General features: G+C 34.1%; 2 protein-coding genes across 3 annotated transcripts; both read right to left on the bottom strand.

The window, feature by feature from the left end:
• LOC105949109 (beta-galactosidase 8) lies at positions 1 to 5,203 on the bottom strand. The gene is made up of 19 exons (XM_012972383.2): positions 4,790 to 5,203; positions 4,576 to 4,671; positions 4,365 to 4,477; positions 4,227 to 4,293; positions 4,039 to 4,131; positions 3,819 to 3,962; positions 3,651 to 3,739; positions 3,425 to 3,530; positions 3,101 to 3,188; positions 2,877 to 2,995; positions 2,627 to 2,791; positions 2,307 to 2,509; positions 2,045 to 2,154; positions 1,825 to 1,934; positions 1,627 to 1,740; positions 1,257 to 1,358; positions 965 to 1,176; positions 444 to 777; positions 1 to 351 (listed from the first exon to the last, which is right to left on the bottom strand). Exons 1-19 carry the CDS (start codon positions 4,952 to 4,954, stop codon positions 244 to 246), a joined length of 2,538 nt encoding a protein of 845 aa, XP_012827837.2. The 5' UTR covers positions 4,955 to 5,203; the 3' UTR covers positions 1 to 243.
• A 1,714-nt stretch (positions 5,204 to 6,917) lies between these two features.
• Positions 6,918 to 12,422, bottom strand: LOC105949059 (beta-galactosidase 8). 2 transcript variants are annotated; one of them, XM_088817197.1, is made up of 20 exons: positions 11,594 to 12,263; positions 11,407 to 11,502; positions 10,886 to 10,998; positions 10,741 to 10,807; positions 10,561 to 10,653; positions 10,287 to 10,430; positions 10,107 to 10,195; positions 9,909 to 10,014; positions 9,735 to 9,822; positions 9,504 to 9,622; positions 9,248 to 9,412; positions 8,938 to 9,140; positions 8,743 to 8,852; positions 8,552 to 8,661; positions 8,364 to 8,477; positions 8,140 to 8,241; positions 7,758 to 7,969; positions 7,325 to 7,664; positions 7,118 to 7,227; positions 6,918 to 7,085 (listed from the first exon to the last, which is right to left on the bottom strand). In XM_088817197.1, exons 1-19 carry the CDS (start codon positions 11,768 to 11,770, stop codon positions 7,120 to 7,122), a joined length of 2,556 nt encoding a protein of 851 aa, XP_088673323.1. In that variant the 5' UTR covers positions 11,771 to 12,263; the 3' UTR covers positions 6,918 to 7,085; positions 7,118 to 7,119. The 2 variants fall into 2 exon arrangements, with proteins under 2 accessions (XP_088673323.1, XP_012827780.2); XM_012972326.2 differs by having other exon boundaries at positions 6,918 to 7,227; positions 11,594 to 12,422.
• Between the last annotated feature and the right edge of the window lie 3,103 nt (positions 12,423 to 15,525).

Raw genomic sequence — 15,525 nt, 5'->3', positions numbered from 1 at the left:
TTTAACGAACTAGACATAATATAGATCCAAAATATACATTAAATCGCTACGTACAACTTACAATCATACACAAGAAGCAGGGTGGCATCATCAATAAACCTCACCTCCGCAAAAGCTACACTAGTAATTAATTCTACAAAACTTTAGCCTTCTGAAATTTGGCTGTAATTTTTTTATTTATTAGGTAACAAAAAATTATCTTAATTGTTACCCTATTATATCCGATTGAATAGCGATTAAGTCTTAACTACAAGAAGCTTCCACAGCTAAACTCTTGGTTATATTTGCACAAGGATTCCCTAAATTCTCAACCGTCACTTCAATACTGCACTTTGGTTTCCCCATGCAAGCCTGCGTTATTAACGTTTTCACCGATCAGTGACGAATCCAAGATTTTATCAATTAGTGTTCGTAGATTAAAATTAAAAATAAAAATAAAGAACCTTATGGACGACGCGTCGAGCACGTTTGCTCCTGCATCGGCCGTGCGTAAAACCACCACATCCACCATGTGGATTCCCAAAGCTCACAAATTGGAATTGACTTATGACTTGTGATGGAGAGGGGCATTCTAGTAATAGTGTCGGTTTAATGACACGTGTCAGATAATTAGAGGACCACAAATCCATTGGGGGCGGGTAAGATTCCGACACTTTCGAGCAAACGGTCGCCACTTCTCTTGTCACAAAAGATATCATCGTCGGATCGCCGCCTACTTCCTCCAGCAATACCAGCACATTCTCCCCTTGCTTAAGCCACGAACGAGGAACGTGGTTTCTGTAAATTAAAGATTCCCTCTTTGTTATAACAATTTACATAATAATGTATGTAAGTTGTAACCATCATTAGAGATTATATCAAATTGCTAAAATAAAGTGAATTGTGGTGGGATTTTTGCTAGTAAAATAATATGGGTTTTTTTTTTTTTTAATAAACCCCATAAGAAATTTTAATTAGGACTTACTGCTGCTGACTTGGCTTTCCACAATTGGCGAGACATTTGTTTTGGTCATAAGTACCCCTGTAATTACACGTGGTGCAATAGCCGTTCGGGTCAACAATATTTGACGGCCAATAACGGCCGATCCCTTGGCCGTTAACCCAGGCGTGACCCTTTCCCATGCCGGTGAAGTCTATTGCAACTGGACTATTTCCAGCTGGTGCCGAAAATGTTGTCTGGTCAACAGAAAAAAAAAATAATAATAATAATAATTAAAAAATTAATAAAATAAATAAATACAATAATACATTATTACCTTGTACCATGTTAACGGCGTGTTTTTAGGAAGAGTAGGCTCGGACAGCCATAATGCAGAACTTCCACTAGATAGCTCTGATTGTTCCCCTTTTAGGCCAACCTGCTCAAATATATATTTATATATATATTGCAAATTAATTTAATCTTGGGTAAATTACAACCACCTCCCTAAATTAAAGTGTAATTACAAAAAAAAAAACCCTTATTTTTTAGAAATCACATCCAGCAACTGAAGTTTGTAAATTTCTTACATCCAACCCCCTACAAAAGGGTGTTAATGTAAAAAATCGACAAATTGTTGGGGTGGATGTAATTATAGAAACACGAGAGTTTTTTTCGTAAATAGACCTGAAAAAATTAATTATGACCTGATATGTCCACTGTTCACCGGAGAGATCAACGGTCGACCCATTACTCAAACCTTTCAACTGAACCGGACCACAAATTCCGGCTCCGGCTTCATCGAAGAATGCTCCATAATTCTGGATTAATTAATTAATTAATTAATTAATTATCAGCGTTAGAAAAATAATAATTAAATTAGTTGTTATATAAAAAGGTTGAACCTTTAAGCCAACAGTGACACTCAAAAGATCTATGGTATTGTTTCCCGGTTCAAGGTTTACAGGAACCTCAATCGATACATTACTGTTTTTCGCGCTACCTTTTCCACTTCCTGCACCCGGTTTTTGTGTATTTAAAAAAAACAAAAATTCAAGAATATAGTAATAACTAATAAATACGAAATAATGTTTTTTCTTTAATTTATTATCTTATATATGTCACCCGCAAGTTTTCCGTTGATAAAAGTGTAAAGAACATGTCCGAGTGAGTCGATATGAAGTACAATCTGCGATCCGTCTCGAAGTAACGGGTCGTTGTCGTTTAGACCCATGCTGCACAAAAAAACAATAATAATGACGAGTCAGTCTGCTCGTAAACATCTTGCACCTAGGACCTATTTGGTCATAATTCACAGATGTACGGGCTATTTTGCAATTAATTATTTTTTTTGCTTATATATTGAAATTTAATTAAATATATATACCTTAAAGAATACCACAAGTAGTCACTTTTATCAGCAGTAGTATTGATTTGCTCCAACAAACCAGGTAACACGAAAGCATTGCTACTCGATATTCCTACGGGTTCACTATACCAACTCCAACTCGAAAACGTTGCACCGTTACCGGAAGAATTAGTTTGAGCAAGTTGTTTAACGAACTTTGAGATTCCCGTTATAGAATTGACCTGTCGTTTCAGAAAAAAAAATAATAATTATTAAAAATTAAATAAAGGTTGTCTTTTAATTCAAAATAATGAGAAATCGAGACCAAATATTATTAAGGGTTACGAATAAAATTACACCTTTGCGGTATTGTATACTACGTTCTTGCAATCGGGCAAGATGCTAACGGACCAAGCGGGCAAGTCAAACGAATTGCCGTTGAAGTTGACCGTTGTATCTAATTGGTTATCAAGATTTGCTAGAAAAGCAGCACACGACCCTGATTCTGATTGATAAACGGTAACCTGAATTCGAAAAATATATAATCAAACGAAAAATTATCATTCGATCAAAAGTTGATTTTTTATTTATTTTAAATTTTAATTTTACCTCTAAATTCTGGCCAAGACTAGTAGTATTACCAAAAGCAGCCACCATTGCTTCTTCACAAAGTTTTATAGCCTTGTGTAGATCTTTCAAGTGGCCCCACTTAGGCTGCCTAAGAAGACCTAAAACACCGACCGAAAATCGACCTTAATTAAAATCCTTCGAAATCTAATTAAATAACGAACTATATGAATTTGTTAAAGAAACAATTTAAAAAATAGGCATACCATACTCATCAATCGGAGCATCGTAATCGTAGCTTGTAGAGATAAACGGTCCGCCCGAAGTCCGCCCAAAGTTCGTCCCACCGTGGTACTAATAAAACAAAAGTGAATCAAAACAAATTTATTCATTACTAATTTTCAATAATCTTATAATTATAATTAATCCTTAATTAGTGAGCATTAATAGTACTATATATATATATATATATATATATATATATATATATATATATATATATATATATATATATATATATATATATATATATATATATATATATATATATATATATATATATATATATATATATATATATATATATATACCATGTAATAGTTCATTAAGGTTCCGTTGTTCTGGTAAAATCGGGCCACAGCGAACGCAACGTCTTCCGCTGGTCTGTAGGGCACAGGATCGCCCCACGACGTAAACCTGATATTTTTTTTTTCAACATAAACATAAATCAGATATTTACATAAACTAATTATAACAATTAACATATTCATCGCAAACGGAAAATTAATTAGTATGATATATAGTAATTAGTGTCACCATCCGCTCCAGAGCTCTGTCCAAAACTTCGGCTTCTGATCGGAATTCGGTGTGAATTGGTCACAATAAAATCCATTGCAAGTGTTTATCTGCCAAAAATTAAAAAATATTATGCATTTTATCGGCGACGAACATAAATAATAAAAAAAAAAAAAAAAAAAGAATTACCATTGGATCGGGGGCATCGCCTTGCTGGCACATGACCCATGGAACACCTATGTTCAAAGAAGTAGCCATTTGTGCAGCCCAGTCTATGTAAGGCTTGGCTCTCTCACCATACGATGATTCGACGTTTCCGTACTCGTTTTCGATCTGTCGTTAAACTCTCATTAATCATATATATTAACCAAATAGTACTATATATTAATTAGTATATTATATTAATTACTTGTGACAAAATAATTGGTCCCCCTTGTGAAGCATAGAGATTGTTTTGCTTCATCATGTCGACAATCTTGGTCGTGAATCGCTCCATTTCAGCCTAAAAAAACAGAAATAACAATCGTACATAATTAAATAAATCGCTCAAATTTATTTTTAAAAAAATGAAGTAATTAATTAAAAAAAAGGGACAACCTTGTATGGTTCGTTGTCGGTACGAAGCTCGATATTGGGCATAGAATGCAACCAAATAGGGAATCCTCTGGAATCGAAAACAGAGAAGTTGTATAAAATTCTAACATCAAGAATATATGCATACATATATATATGTACCCATAGTTCCATTCAGCGCAAACGTAAGGGCCGATACGGAGATGAAGGTACAAGCCAGCATCAGCAACCAATTTTATGAACTTCACCAAATCTTTTCTTCCAGTAAAATCAAACTGCCAAGAATAATTACCAATTACATAAAATTAATAATTATAATATATTTTTTTTAATATATATTTTGTATATTACTATTACTAGAAGGCCACCGTACCTGGCCTCGAACTGGTTCATGCATGTCCCAAAAGACGTAGGTCTCAATAATATCCAACCCTCCATCTTTCGATTTCTTTATCAGATCCGGCCACATCTGCATGCATGCGTCCATGCAATCAATATTACACCACAATTAGTAATTATACATACAAAAACTTGTATCTATAATCTATATATATGTATATATACACAAATTCACACACTACACTAACCTCGGGAGTGCTACGTGGATAATGAATGGAACCGGAGACTAAAACTCTACGCCTGCCGTCAATTGCGAGAGCTCGACCATCGTAGGTCACATTCACAGCTGCATGCGAAACCGATGCCATAGCCACAAAAAGCAAAAACACTATTACTTGAGTTCTGCTTTCCATCTTTCTTTTTTTTATTAATTATATTTTTTTTTATTTTTTTGGAATCCAAGCTAGATAATTTTTTTTTTTTGTTTTAGTTTTTTAATTTTTTTTTTTTCCTAATTTGTTGTTGTTGTTTTCTGTTTTCCTACTTTATTGAGTTAGTTGAATCATCTCTCTAGTGTGAGAAAAAATGATGTGTTGGTTTCTAAGTTTTTATAGAGCTATTATTTTCTATGAAGATATATGTTTTCTAATAATGGTATATCCGTTTTCCAAGCATCAAGTGTTCGTACTTTTTGGGTCAGCTTCAATTCCACCTATTATCCGGCAAAATGTACTAAAAGTTTTTGTGGTTGTGACTTTTTTTTTGGGGATAAATTACTGACACCCCCTGAGGTAATGTCAAATTACGAAAAAATCCTTCATGTTTGGGTAATTACAACCACCCATCAACTATGAATTTTTTAACACGTCCGCCCTTATGGTGTCAAATTATGTGGAATGTTCTCTAGTTTGTACGTACTCGTTTTGTGCAAAAATGTAGTTATTAATGCACCATAAACTGATATTTACAATTCAAGAGTCACATCTTATGATCATCTTGTTTCAAAATATGAAGCTCTAACGCGGTAAAACGGGTACAAATTAGAGAACATTCCACATAATCTAGAAAATTCCACTAAATTTGACACCGCAGAGGTGGACGTGTAAGAAAATTCATAGTTGAGGGAGGTGGTTGTAATTATCTAAAGAGTAAAAAGCAGTTTGCCCCCTAAACTAATGTCCGTTTTGCACTTTGCCCCCCAAACAAAAAAAATTTGCACGTTCTTACCTGAACTCCGTTTTTTGTTGCACGGTGCCTCAAAATTGGAATTTTCAGGTCATTTTGATCGGAATCTTGCACATGTGCTTTTCACGTGAGTTTTAAGGGGGCAAAAGAGTCTATTCCTTACATTCTTCATAGTAAATAAAAAAAAAACAAAAAAAAAAAAAAAAAAAAAGAATGAAAGAAAATAAGGGGCTGCTGATCTGCCATTTCGGAACCAGCTTCGTCTTCATCTGTATCAACCACGGCGGCGCCAACGAGACCCCCTCTCCCCTCGTAATCGATTCCGTCTCCCGTTCGCCGATTCTCTCTCTTCAGGACACCGTCGGAGTTGGGTGGCGTCGCATCGATGCTTCCGCTGTACTTCTCCAGATCTCTAAGTTGGGTCTCTGTTCCGAGGTAACATTCTTAGCAAATTTGCAGAGTTATATCTCTCTTCATGTGAGTGGGAAAATTGGCAGCGTTTCTGGTGGAGGATGAAGTTGAGGGTTTCCACATATAGATGGAAAAGCCGCCGGATGTAGCGTCGAATTTGCAGGCAGAGCAGTGTGAGTTTCCATCGTTGGGTCTGCAGAGGAGCAGTGTAGATGGTCAAAAGAATCCAAAATTTTCATTCCAAAAAAATCCCAAATTCAATTCAATCAAAATGTATTAGATGATTCTATCTTGGCTTCGGATCTTGGATTTGTTGGAAGAGGAAATAATGATATCTCCCCCACAAGCTGAAACCTACACTCAAATCCCCCACACACATTTTCTTCTTCTCTAATTCTTCTTTGCACAAAATTTGCCACCCATCAATTTCTTTTTGCTTTCACACATTTTATAGTTTACAGTTTGAAAATTTTTCTGAGGAGCAGGTTCTCTCCAGTGGCAGATTTCCCCACCTTGTTTTTCACTTTTTTTTTTTTTTTTTAATTTACTATGAAGAATGTAAGGAATAGACTCTTTTGCCCCCTTAAAACTCACGTGAAAAGCACATGTGCAAGATTCCGATCAAAATGACCTGAAAATTCCAATTTTGAGGCACCGTGCAACAAAAAACGGAGTTCAGGTAAGAACGTGCAAATTTTTTTTGTTTGGGGGGCAAAGTGCAAAACGGACATTAGTTTAGGGGGCAAACTGCTTTTTACTCATATCTAAATATAAGGGATATTTTCGTTAGTTGACATTTTATCATGTATATAATTGACAATAGATAACATATTAATTTATTTCCTCCATTTTTCTTTCAGCACCACAGTCTGTCATATAAATTGACAATTGACAAACTATGAAACCTTTTAATTATTTCTGTAATTATTTATTTATACCAACAAACTTAATTGGTTGGATTTTACAAACAACAGACACTTCACTATGAACATGAAGCTTCCACTGCTAAGCTTTTACTTATTCCGGCACAAGGCTCACCGAACGTATTCACCGAAACTCCGATACTGCAGCTTCTCGAACCAATGCAAGCCTGTAAAAAAAAATAAAAAATTATTACATCGTTAAGAAAATATAATACAAAAAAAAAAAGCAATAATACCGTAAACAGAATCATTATATTAAAAAACCTTCTCGACTATGGTTCGCGCGTTTTTGCTGCTGCATTGACCGTGGCTAAAGCTTCCGCATGTTCCTTTAGGGTTTCCGAAGCTGGCAAATTTGATTTTCGATATAACTTGATTTGGGAATGGACAGCTTAGTGAGAGAGTCGGTTTTGTATTTTTTCTTGTTTCTTTGTCTGAGGTAGTCCACGTGTCGATCGGAATCGGGTGCGACTGCGAAATACGAGAGCATATACTTTCCGTCTCTCTAGTGGCGAAAGACAGCTGCGTTGGATCTCCACCACCTTCTTCGAACAGTACTAGGATGTTTCCGCTCGGTTTCATCCACGAACGAGGTACGTGATAGCTGAAATTTATGATTTAAAATTTTGCTAAATATATATATAGTAATAATAATATATTTTGGATTTTTAAGAAAAAAAATTATAAATTTTCTTACAGGTGCTGAGATGGCTTTCCGCAGTTTCTTCGGCATTTTCCGTCACTGTAAGCTCCCCTGTAATTGCATGAGTCGGTGCAACCGCTACTTGGAGCGATATTTGTCGGCCAATAACGACCGATGCTTTGCCCGTTTATCCATGCTTGACCTTTCCCCATTCCTGTGAAGTCTAGTGCGACGGGGCTGCTTCCGGAAGGTGCATCGAATGTCGTCTGGATGAGAGAGAGAGAGAGAGAGAGAGAGAGAGAGAGAGAGAGAGAGAGAGAGAGAGAGAGAGAGAGAGAGAGAGAGAGAGAGAGAGAGAGAGAGAGAGAGAGAGAGAGAGATTAATTAGAGAAAGTACAGGGGTGCCGTATGCAATAAATCGTAATAAGTTTTGTACCTTGTACCACATCAATGGTTGATTCTTAGGCAGATTAGGTTGCGATACCCAAAACGAGGTGCCTCCGCTCGACAGTCCTAAGTCTTCTCCACTCAAACCAACCTGCTTTCACATCCGTTTCTTCGTTGAGTTGTATATACATACATTATAACCATATATATACACACACACACACACACACACACACACACACACACACACACGTATATTTAAACAGAAATTACCTGATAAGTCCATTGCTGAGAGGAAAGATCAAGAGTAGATCCATTCTTTAAGCCTTTCAACTGTACTGGACCGGTAATTCCGGCACCCGTTTTATCAAAGAAAGCTCCGTAGTTCTGAAACGAAAAAACTCTGCATTAGTTAATTAAAAAAAATTGTTTAGAGAGATTATAAATTATAACTAATTTACCTGTAATCCTACTGTCAAACTCAAAAGATCAATCTTGTTTTTTCCGGGTTTGAGGCTTATCGGAACATCTATCGAAACTTTAGGGTTGCTGTTTCGTCCTTTCCCGCTCCCTAAGTAGCTTAAAATTTTAGTCGAATATTCTTGTAATAATTTCAATTCATAAGATATTTAAAAATTTAGTTTCAATTTACCAACGAGTTCGCCATTGATAAAAGCGTAAAGCGCATGGCCTAGAGAATTCACGTGAAGAACCGTCTCCGATCCATCTTCAAGAAACGGCTCGTTCCCTTTCGTATCAACGCTGAAACAAATCGAGAAAGCATTAAAAAATTTAAAACCGCGTCGAAATAAAATTATTGCACTTAAGGGAAAATTTTTATATATACCTCAGAGAATACCACAGATAGTCACTTAAATCACCGGTCGTATTTATTTGCTCCATTAATCCCGGTTTTGTAAATGAAATATCGCTCGATATACCTATAGGCTCGTTTATCCAACTCCAGCTCGAAAATGCATCTGTTGTTGCTGTAGTGGAATCTTTCGAAGTTTGACGAACAAATTTCGTAGTGGTGGAAACAGAGTTTATCTGTCATTTTTTACCAATAAATTATTATTATTAAATTTTTTTTTGGAATATAAACTCAAATTTAATGATGATTTAATTTAATTTAAATTTTTTGTGATGTGTCGTACTTTCGCGGTATTGAGAACGACGTTGTTGCAGTCAGGTAAGATGCTGACGGACCAAGCAGGTAAGTTGTAAGAATTGCCGTTGAATTTCACAGTTGCATCGGACTGCGTGCCGACATTCGCAAGAAAAGCAGCACATTTTCCCGATTCTGTTTTATAAACAGTCGCCTGCGACCGAGACAAAAAATCTGTATTATTAATATTCAGACAAAATTCTCATGCAGAGTAATTAGTCAATTATAACGAAAATACGGTATACCTCTAAATTCGAACCGAGGGAAGTGGTTTTCGGATCGGTTTCCACCATTGCCTCTTCACAAAGTTTTATAGCCTTGTGTACATCTTTCAAGTGACCCCATTTCGGCTGCCTTAAAAGGCCTTAAAAAAACATTAAAAAATTAAATTGAATATCATAAGAAATAATTAATGTACAAAATTAAAAAAAATTGCGATAATCTAAGGATAATAAATAAATAAATAAATGACATACCATACTCATCGATCGGAGCATCGTAATCGTAGCTTGTTGTAATGAAAGGTCCACCCGAACTACGTCCGAAGTTAGTTCCACCGTGGTACTGTTCAAAAATGCAATAAATTAAAGTTCGTGCGACAAGTTATTTATATATTGTAAATGATTTTTTTTATGATTATATGAAGGTACCATGTAATAGTTCTGGAAGGTTCCACCGAGCTGGTAAAAACGCGCCACAGCAAAAGCGAGATCTTCCGTAGGTCTGTATGGTAAAGAATCGCCGAAAGCCGAGAACCTGATGAAAATTAAATAAATTACATAAGCAATTAAAAAAAACAGAGTATCTAATTATTGAATTTATATAAAAAAAATGATGTTCTAACTAACCATCCACTCCAGTTCTCGGTCCACATTTTCGGGCTGTTTTTAGAATTCGGGGTGAATTGGTCGCAATAAAACCCGTTGCAAGTGTTGATCTGTAATTATTCGGAAATGACGAATATAAGTCGGATAATAATAATTGATATTTTCGAAATTGCTATAAATAAATAACAGAGATTTTCTTACAACAGAGCTAGGAGCATCGCTTTGCTGACACATCACCCACGGCACACCTGTATCTAATGACGTGGCCATTGATGCAGCCCAATTTATGTATGGTTTAGCACCGTTACCGTACGCAGAATCGATATTTCCGTACTCATTTTCTATCTGGAATTAATTTAAATTAAAATATAAAAAAAAAATATTTGAGTTAATATAGTTCTTATTATAGCTAAAACAAGATTGCAAGTAATAGTAATTTGAAACATTTATCCAATGCCATGCATTTAATTATAACCTGAGATAAAATTATTGGTCCCCCTTGAGATGCATATAGATTTTCTTGCTTCATCATTTCGACAATTTTGGCCGTAAATTTCTTCATTTCAGCCTGAAAAAATCTTTCTCTTATATTGATTTTTATTACGAAAAATAGCTAACAATTAAAGACGAAAAAAAAGAGTAGTCGAGTAGTTACCTTGAAGGGTTCGTTATCGGTTCGAAGGACAATTCCTGGTATATAATGCAGCCAAAGAGGAAATCCACTGCTTGAAAACATCGAGAACCCTTTCGTATAAGATTTGTGATTAAAAAAATTATTTAAGAAAAACGATTATTGTTACCCGTAATTCCATTCAGCGCAAACATAAGGACCGATACGAAGATGAACCAAAAGACCGGCTTCCTTAACCAACTTCACGAATTTCACCAAATCTTTCCCTCCTTTAAAATCATACTGCAAAACAAATTTGCCTTTCGTGTTTCAGCATAACTTTCTTTACTAATGTTCTTTTTCAAATTGACTTCTTTCACACATTAAAATAAAAATAAATAATAATAATAATAATAATAATAATAATAATAATAATAATAATAATAATAATAATAATGAATCTAAACAACAATGATTAATAACGTAGGAATCAATTAAAAAATGTGCCCAAAAAAGTTCTTGACATTTAGGAACAAGAAAATTGAAAAGGCTAAAAAGGGAATATGCTTTTTTTCTACTTTACTTTCCCCATTCCCCCGTAAACAAACAATCCAAACATTCAAGTAAAGGATAGTAATATTAAGAAAATAAACACTAAAAAAAACAAAATTAATTAAAAAAAAATAATAAAAAATAAAATAAAAAAATAACCTGTCCCTGAATTGGTTCGTGCAAATTCCAGAAAACATAAGTTTCTATCACATCCAATCCTCCGTCCTTGGATTTCTGTATCAAGTCCGGCCACATCTGATTTTTATCACATTCCAAAAAAAAAAAAAAAAAAATCACATTTAGATACAAAAAATTGTATGTATAAATGTGTAGAAATAATACTGACTTCAGGTGTGCTCCGAGGGTAATGAATGGAACCAGAAACCAGAACGCGCCTCTTTCCGTCGATAACCAGTGCCCGGTGATCGTACGTCACATTGGCGGCATAGCAAAACGGCGTCGTTACAGCCAAGACCAGAATTAAACCAAACCCCACCGCCGCCATTGTATCGCCGCCTCTCATTTTTCCTCCCCAAATTACAGTACCTAATAATTCCTTTTCCCCAATTCTGAATTTGTGTACAATATTTATAAACAGAGAAAAAAAAAAATTGAACCAATTGCTTAAACTTAAAAACAGTTAAATTAATGGCGGGGAAGATAGCTATTGTGCGCCGGTGACGACACGCTAGCTCAATTTTAACCACGTGACGTTTGTGTTTCGTCGTCGTCGTCTTCTGGTTATCTCTTACGGCGGTTTATGCTAATGTGCGCGGAGAGTTTAAATTCTGGGGGCGGATTTTTATAGAGAGGGGGGGTTAAATTCAACCGTGAGCTGCATGTTTTTTGTCTGACGTTTTCTCTTTTGGGACTTTGATTTTTTCTGTGACTTTTTTTTTTGGTTGGGATAAGAAATTTTTGATTTTCTGTTACAGACTTTTACAATAGTATTAAATGCTGTGATAGGCTCGAAACACGAACGCACGACAAATGTGCTGCATGCTTCGGTCTATTTTATGCTATACCGCGTGAAATACACTCGGTAAATCTTTACCACCATTCATATACACTGGGTGTGTGTAGAATAGAAATAAATGCATGCAGGTTGTCGGTGTTTAATTATACTAGTAAATATTACACTCTAAAATCCAAACACAGTTTTTAGAATTAATAGTACTCTACTAATTGCAAAATTATTAATATTAATAATAAGTTAGGAAAAAAGTTATAAAATAAAGTTTCTAATCATTGCATCGATCATGAAAGCTTAATGACTAGCTTTGAAATGAGGTGGGAATCACTTCATTTGTCGGTGGTGACGTGGCATTGCATGCCCAACAAATACAGTATAGTGATTAAGTTCACTTAACCCACTAATCACTATTAGGTGGTGTTTGCAAATGCTTTTTGAAAGTGATTATGCGGTTTATTTTGCTCATAATCTTTTTTTAGGTGTTTGCAAAATCAACTTTTGCTTTTGCTTCTCTTAAAATAATCTGCTTTAAGATATTTTTTCAAAAGCACCCCTAACCCTGCTTTTTCAATTTTAGTTCATTTTTCGAAATTTTTGCAAACACCCCCAACTTTTAGCAATAAGCACTTAAAACTAACTTAAATCACAATCACTAACTTATGCTTTTAAATAATCATTTGCAAACACCACCTTAGTGTCTATTTATCGTACCACTTAATTATCCTAATTAATTATCATTCTTTTTTCCAAATAATTTGCACATTTTAATACATGCATCAAATAAAGCTATATATAGTTAATTAATCCTTCATGACATCAACATATAATATTTCTATATTGAAGCAAAATTGTACCAAATCGACATGTATTTATTTTATTTATTGTTTGGCACAAAAGATATTTTTTGTTAATTTTAGGAGGGAGTTTTAGTGTAGAGAATAATAAAAGAAATGGACATTTTGAAAGTTATTTTTCCTAATAAAGGACAATTTGGTACAACTTTAACTTCAAGTCTTCAACACAATTATCAGAATATATAGGTTTTTATTTCAGGCTAATTTATAAATTTAAAACTTGATTTTTTTTCTTCCAGAACTAAGTCCAACTGCAAATTTATTGCGTAAATAAAATATTGACGTGCACGACTTATATTATAACCAAATTAATTATCATCAGTTCTAACTTAAAAATTATCAATCTATTATATACATCTAAATGTTGTCATATAATTTGATTTCTATTGAATTTTTCCATAAAAAAATTTAATTAGTACTTGTGGGATCTTTCTTCCCTAACAAAAACATCGACCTAAAAATTTTAATTAATAGAAAAGGATAAGGATTTGATTAGTATTGCCACGATTATTTATTTATTGTATTTTATTGGTGATCAATTGAAGGAAGATGGTCACATCACATTCAAAGTGTCGTGCAAGACTAGGATAATTTGAAGCCTTGGATATGATTAATCCACTTGGACCACGTTTTGATAATTTTTATTCTTTTTCAGTCAATTAATACTATTTTTTTAGGTAGCATAGTTAGGGTGTGTGAGATGCTTTGTTTTGCACCTTAAAATCTATACAAATAATTATTCAGTAAGTAAATATACACATGAGTGTGTTATTATGTATAGATTAATGGTACATGACCACCTAATATATTTCACCGGGTGCAGCATTTATAAAACCCATAGTTAGAACGTGTTCGACCAATGGTTTGCTAATGGGTCCGATTTTTTTAGGATTGTACTTTTTTTATTATTGAATAAATAAATAATTCCATTATTTTGTAAGCACAATCAAATTAAATTATTAATTATAGTTGCATTATTTTAAATATTTTAGCAAATATTAACATTCTAGAAACGTATAATTGTCCAAAAGATGGTATATGATCCTCTATAATGGAGTGAGTAGTTATATCATTCAATTAACAAGTGATAATTGGGCACATTATGCATGATGTTTGATTGTAACAATTGATTGTGCAAATAATAAAGTCTCCTTACCCCTAGGGTTGGATATGGGTCGGTTTTATCGGCCAACCGATCCACTTTTCTTCGCCGGTAGTCGATAATTAACTCATTTATAGATTATGATCGATAATTTTAACCGACCAATATATAAATGAGTCGATTAGTGATTTTCAGTTTACTCAAAAAGTCAGTTGGTTAGGCATAATATCGGCCTACCAACCAACCAATCAACTCATTATTTATCTGACAAAGTCGATTGCCAACTATAATGGTCGGGTCGAGTAGATAAATTCACCGATAATTACCCGACCGCACTCATGTCCAGCCTTCCTTGCACGTAGTATGAATTCAATCAAATACAAATCAACAGAATATATTGACTAACAAGGACCTGAATTCTGTCGGTTCTCTAAAAGTTGTCCTCTGAAAATTAAGTCACCAAATTTCATCATTTTTCTCCTCAAAATTAATAAAATAATGTTTATCTGTACAACTAACTATACAAAGGGGAATTGATGAGGCTATCTATCTTTCTGTATAAATGCAGTTCAACAACTTTTAGTTTCAGTATTTATTGCAATATAAATATCTGTGAACTTAGATTCTTTTTGGGGGTATATCTGTAAAATGGTATAACATCTATATATTACATATTTATTATCACTTTATTAACAACAAAATAGAAATGAATATATTTACAAATATTAAATTTGTAATATCAAATTGAATATATTGAGAACTTGGGCTCTTTTAAAGTTTCTAACATCGATACAAAAAAAATTAAGTCAATTTAAAATTAATAAATATTTTTCGCGAGTTCATTTAGAAAATGCATATAAAAAATATCGGGCCCTTTTAGCGTTGGGCTTTGAACAGTTGCCCCAGGTGTCCTATGTTAGGCCCGGCCCAATCATATAAGACTTTTTTTTTTCTTTTTCTCCTTTTGCAAAATGAAATAAGATTTCATTGCTTACACTGTTACACATATACATAACCGAGTATATACATAAATTATATATCAAATGATGTTGTTTTACACAATTAATAATATGAAGGCTAAATTACGCCACTTTCCTGAGATAAGGTCAAATTACAAAAACCTCTCTCATATTTGAATAATTACAATCACCCCCTTAATTATGAATCTTTTTACACGTCTATCCTTGCGGTGTCAAATTTCTTGAAATTTTCTAGATTACATGAAGTATTCTCAAGTTTGTACCCGTTTCATCTCATTCGAACTCCACGTTTTGAACCAAAATGATCATAAGATGCATGTGTTTTTTGGCTTGTATATATTAGATTGTGGTGCATCAAAAACTGTATTT

Source organism: Erythranthe guttata, chromosome 4 (genome assembly GCF_056151865.1).
Source record: "Erythranthe guttata isolate IM_541 chromosome 4, IM_541, whole genome shotgun sequence".
NCBI lineage: Eukaryota > Viridiplantae > Streptophyta > Magnoliopsida > Lamiales > Phrymaceae > Erythranthe > Erythranthe guttata.
This window is presented reverse-complemented; position numbering and strand designations above follow the sequence as displayed.